The 4,073-nt window shown below is 58.5% G+C and overlaps 1 protein-coding gene across 1 annotated transcript in view; it reads right to left on the bottom strand.

Moving 5' to 3' along the window:
• Window positions 1-4,073, bottom strand: part of Plcg2 (phospholipase C, gamma 2 (phosphatidylinositol-specific)) — a 68,663-nt gene that overhangs the window by 23,161 nt on the left and 41,429 nt on the right. Inside the window, exons 10-14 of the mRNA XM_013012701.1 lie at window positions 2,963-3,052; window positions 2,035-2,210; window positions 1,746-1,946; window positions 1,321-1,440; window positions 235-496 (exon numbers count right to left, since the gene is read on the bottom strand). Coding sequence (XP_012868155.1) covers window positions 235-496; window positions 1,321-1,440; window positions 1,746-1,946; window positions 2,035-2,210; window positions 2,963-3,052 — 849 coding nt within the window. The remainder of the gene's footprint in view (window positions 1-234; window positions 497-1,320; window positions 1,441-1,745; window positions 1,947-2,034; window positions 2,211-2,962; window positions 3,053-4,073) is intronic.

Below are 4,073 nucleotides of genomic sequence, written 5' to 3'. Positions count from 1 at the left end.
CTTCACTACGCAGCAGCGCAGCCCTCGAAAACCGCCACCCACCCCACCTCTACCTGCCCTCCCCACCTCTACCTGCCCTCCCCCACCTTCCCCATTCCTGATCTCTGCAGCAAGCTACTCGGGCACCTTGCTCTGTGTGTCTCCCTCGTTACTGCTGCCTCGTCTGAGCTAGACAGGCCACAGTCGCCAGGGAGCGCCTTGCCTTTGCTGAGCGCAAGTGTCTTCCCCCAGGACCTGGAGCAGCCTGGACCCCCGTCCACCTGGGGGGATGGGGGACCCGCAGAGGCCCCGGGGACCGGGGCGGGCTGTGCCTACCACGCTGTAGCGCTCCAGCAGCTCGGGCGTCACGGGGTAGCGCAGCCTCATCTTGCGGTACAGAGCGTGCTTCTCGTAGTAGCTGACCAGCTCCACCAGGCTCTCGAAGTAGGCGGAGGTGCCCAGCACAAAGTGCCGGCCGTCCCGGCTGATACGGCAGTGCTTCACCTTGCCCCGGGCCCTGGAGGCCGGAACTAGGGGGTTGGCACATGGGGGGGGGCCCAGGCCCAACCACCACAATGGCAGCCCCACCAGCCACCCCGGGGCGCTGGTCCACCCTTAAAGGGCTGGAGCAGACAAACCGGCTGCCCATCTTCCCGCTGGAGACTTTGGAGCAATGAGCACAAGCTGTGGAGTCGGGCAGAAATCCTGACTCAAAGCTGTAAGGCTGTGTGATGCCTAAAATGTCCCTAAACCTCTCTGGGCCTCCACGTCTCTCACCTGCAATAAACAGGGCTGCCTTTCCCAGGCGATGGCTAAGGGTGCAATCAGCTTGGGTTAGGAACTCAATATATGCTAGGCTATTGCTATTTGCAGAATGCACGGGAGGGGGGTGACGGGAGGGGAACGGGGAGCGTGGTGTTTGGGGTGCGATGGACCTCAGTCCTAGAGATGCCTGGGTGCCAGCACTGGTGGGGGGAGCCAGGTGTATGGCGTCAGGTCTATGATGTCACATCTGTGACGGCAGATCTGTGACATCAGACCTGTGACATCCAATCTGTGGCATTAGGTCTATGATGTCAGATCTGTGACGTCAGACCTGGTGTCAGGCCTATGACATCAGAGCTGTGACGTCAAGTCTGTAATGTCAGATCTATGGCGTCGGATCTGGGCATCCCAGGCTCCAGTCCCAGCTCCACTATCTGTGTCTTTTGACAAGCTACTAAACTTCAACGTTCATGCTGGAGAGAGGCCACCAAAGGGCCGGCCTGCACCCCAAGCGTGGGCCCGTGCTCCCCCGGCCTTCGCAGGCCCCCTGGGGGAGGGTGCCCCCGCCACGCCTACCTGAAGGTGATGGCGTAGGAGTCGGTCCCCTCCCGCCGCCGGATGAGGAAGGCCCCGTCGCGGGGGACCCGCATGAGCATGTCCTCCGCCTCGCCCCGGCTCAGCTGGCCGTAGTACCACCTGCAGCGGGGTGGGGGGACGGGGCGTCAGCCTGGCCACTGCCCTGGGGGCTCAGGGACACGGACAGCTTCACCCCGAAATCCCAGCAGACCCCGGCAGCCGCAGACGACTCCAGACAACAGACCTCAAGGCCTAGGACCTTGGGAGGAGGCGGAGGGCAAAGAAGGAGGAGGGAGGGAGGGGAGGAAAGGGAAGGGGTGAAGCTCAAGGCAAAGGTGACAACTAGCAGCACTGGGCCCCCAGCCCCCTGGCCGCTCAGGGAGCCGGGCTCGAGCCCCCCCCCGCCCCCCACGGCCAGGACCTACGGCTTGGACTCGTGCGGGTTGGGGTTGGGCACGGCGTCCGTGAGCCTCAGCTCGAACTCTGCGCAGCGCAGGTGCGCCTCGCGGTAGTGCTGGACCAGCGCGTAGATGCTGGGGAAGGTGAGGTTGTCGGTCAGGTAGTACTTCTTGGCCCCGCCCTCCACAGTGGAGCGGATGAGGCAGTGCTGCACGCGGCCTGAGCGCCTGGGGGGCGGGGGGAGGGTCAGCACGGCGCCCCCCCTCCACAGCCCGGCCCAACCTCACCCGCCCCCCGCCGGCCCGGGCGCAGCACCAGAAGGACAGCGTGTAGTTGTCCGGGTAGGTCTCGCTCTCCCGCACCAGGAAGGTGCCATCCTTGGCCCCCGTCTCCAGGCAGTACTGCTGCATCAGCTTCTCCGCGCTCGTCCTCTTCTCCACCTTCTTGTGGAACCATTTTTCCCCTAGGTGCAGCTCCGTGGGGGGAGTATCCTGGGCGGCAGAGACGAGGGGCAGTGGAGGAGGCTCCCCCTGCCTCCCCCTGCCTGCCGCCTCCCGAGTCTGGACACAGGGGCAGAGGTCCACAGGAAAGCCCTCCGTTCTGTTCTACAAGAAGGCTGAGAAGCCGGGTGCTGGTGGCTCACACCTGTAATCCCAGCTACTCAGCAGGCTGAGATCAGAGTTCAAAGCCAGCCCAGGCAGAAGAGTCCACCAGACTCCAATCTCCAGTGAACCAGCAAAAGGCTGGACGTGGAGCGGTAGCTCAAGTGGTAGAATGCCAGCCTTGAGCAAAACACAGACAAGCAAAAGCATAAGGCCCTGGGTTCAAGCCCAGTGCTGAAACACACACACACACACACACACACACACACACACACACACACATACACACACACACCAATCCAAAGACAGCCAGCGGCTGAAAGGACCTGGGCAGAAAACTAGGGACCAGCACGGGCCAGAGGGAGAGGCCAGTGTCCTCCCCTCCCAAGGGCCAATCAGGCCCTGCAAAGAGTCAGAAAGAGGATCTTATTGGTTGATCACCAGGGTTGAGTTAGCCAATCAGAAAAGAGTCAGCTAGGCTCAGGTACCCTAGTGGTAACTCAATAGGACCCAGAATACACACACACACACACACACACACACACACACACACATACACACACACACACACACACACACACACACACACACACACACACCTGCCAGCCAACCTCGGGGCGGGCAGAGACCCGGCGACGTACCTGGGGTGGCTCCTCCTCCACGTTCTGTTCGATGTCGTCGCTGAAGGACAGTTTGGCGTCGGCAATGGCACAGTAGTGGCGAGTCCACTTCTAAGAGCACAGGGGGCCTCAGTCTCCCCATGCCCTGGGGCCTGGGCACCCCACAGACAGCACCCCACCACGAACCGGGAGCTGCCTCCTCTTCCATGTTTCTGACACGGAATTGGCTCTTTGGTGAGACATTTGTTGTATAAATAAGACTTCTACTTTGGTTGCTTTGATCACTTTGAGGACTGTGTGAATATCAAATTCTCCTGCGTGTTTCATGTTTCGCCTTTCGTAAGGGGCAGGTGGTCTCAGGAGTCTTTATGGCTACCTTCTACTTTTTGGCTTTTCCTGCTTGTTGATCTGAAGACTTTCTACAGCATTTAATCATGACGTTAGTTATTTAATTTTGTGTGTGTGTGCAGGTGCTGGGTCTTGAATTCAGGGCCTGGGAGCTATCCTTTAGCTTTTTTTTTTTGCTCAAGGCTAGCACTCCACCACTTGAACCCACAGCTCCACTTTGGGCTTTTTGGTGGTCAATTGGAGGATACAAGTTTCACAGACTCTTTGCTGGCTTCAAATTCCAATCCTCAGAGCTCAGCCTCCTGAGAAACTAGGATTACAAGCGTGAGCTACCAGTGCCTGGCTAAAAAATAACTTTCCCAAATTAGCACCCAGTCAATGTACGTGTATATTCTTGCATTCAGTCGATACATTCACTAACGCCCTTTTTGTGGTCAGGAGTCACACTAGCATGCACATGCACATGCGCGTACACATACATACACACACACACACACACACACACAGATTTTTTAAATGAAAGAGAACTGGGCGCTGGTTGCTGAGGAGATCTGAGGATCATGGCTCAAAGCCAGCCCAGGCAGAAAAGTCTGTGAAACTCTTATCTCCAATTAACTACTCAGAAAAGGCCAGAAGTAGCATTGTGGCTTAAGTGGTAGAGAACTAGCTTTGAGCAAAAGAAGCTTGGGCACAGTGCCCAGAGTTCAAGCCCTAGGACCAGTGTGTACATGTGTGCATGTGCAGAGAGAGAAGAGAGGGAGGGGGAGGGGGCAGGGAATCAAAG

This window comes from Dipodomys ordii, unplaced genomic scaffold (genome assembly GCF_000151885.1).
Source record: "Dipodomys ordii isolate 6190 unplaced genomic scaffold, Dord_2.0 Scaffold18, whole genome shotgun sequence".
In the NCBI taxonomy this organism is placed as follows: Eukaryota; Metazoa; Chordata; class Mammalia; order Rodentia; family Heteromyidae; genus Dipodomys; species Dipodomys ordii.
This window is presented reverse-complemented; position numbering and strand designations above follow the sequence as displayed.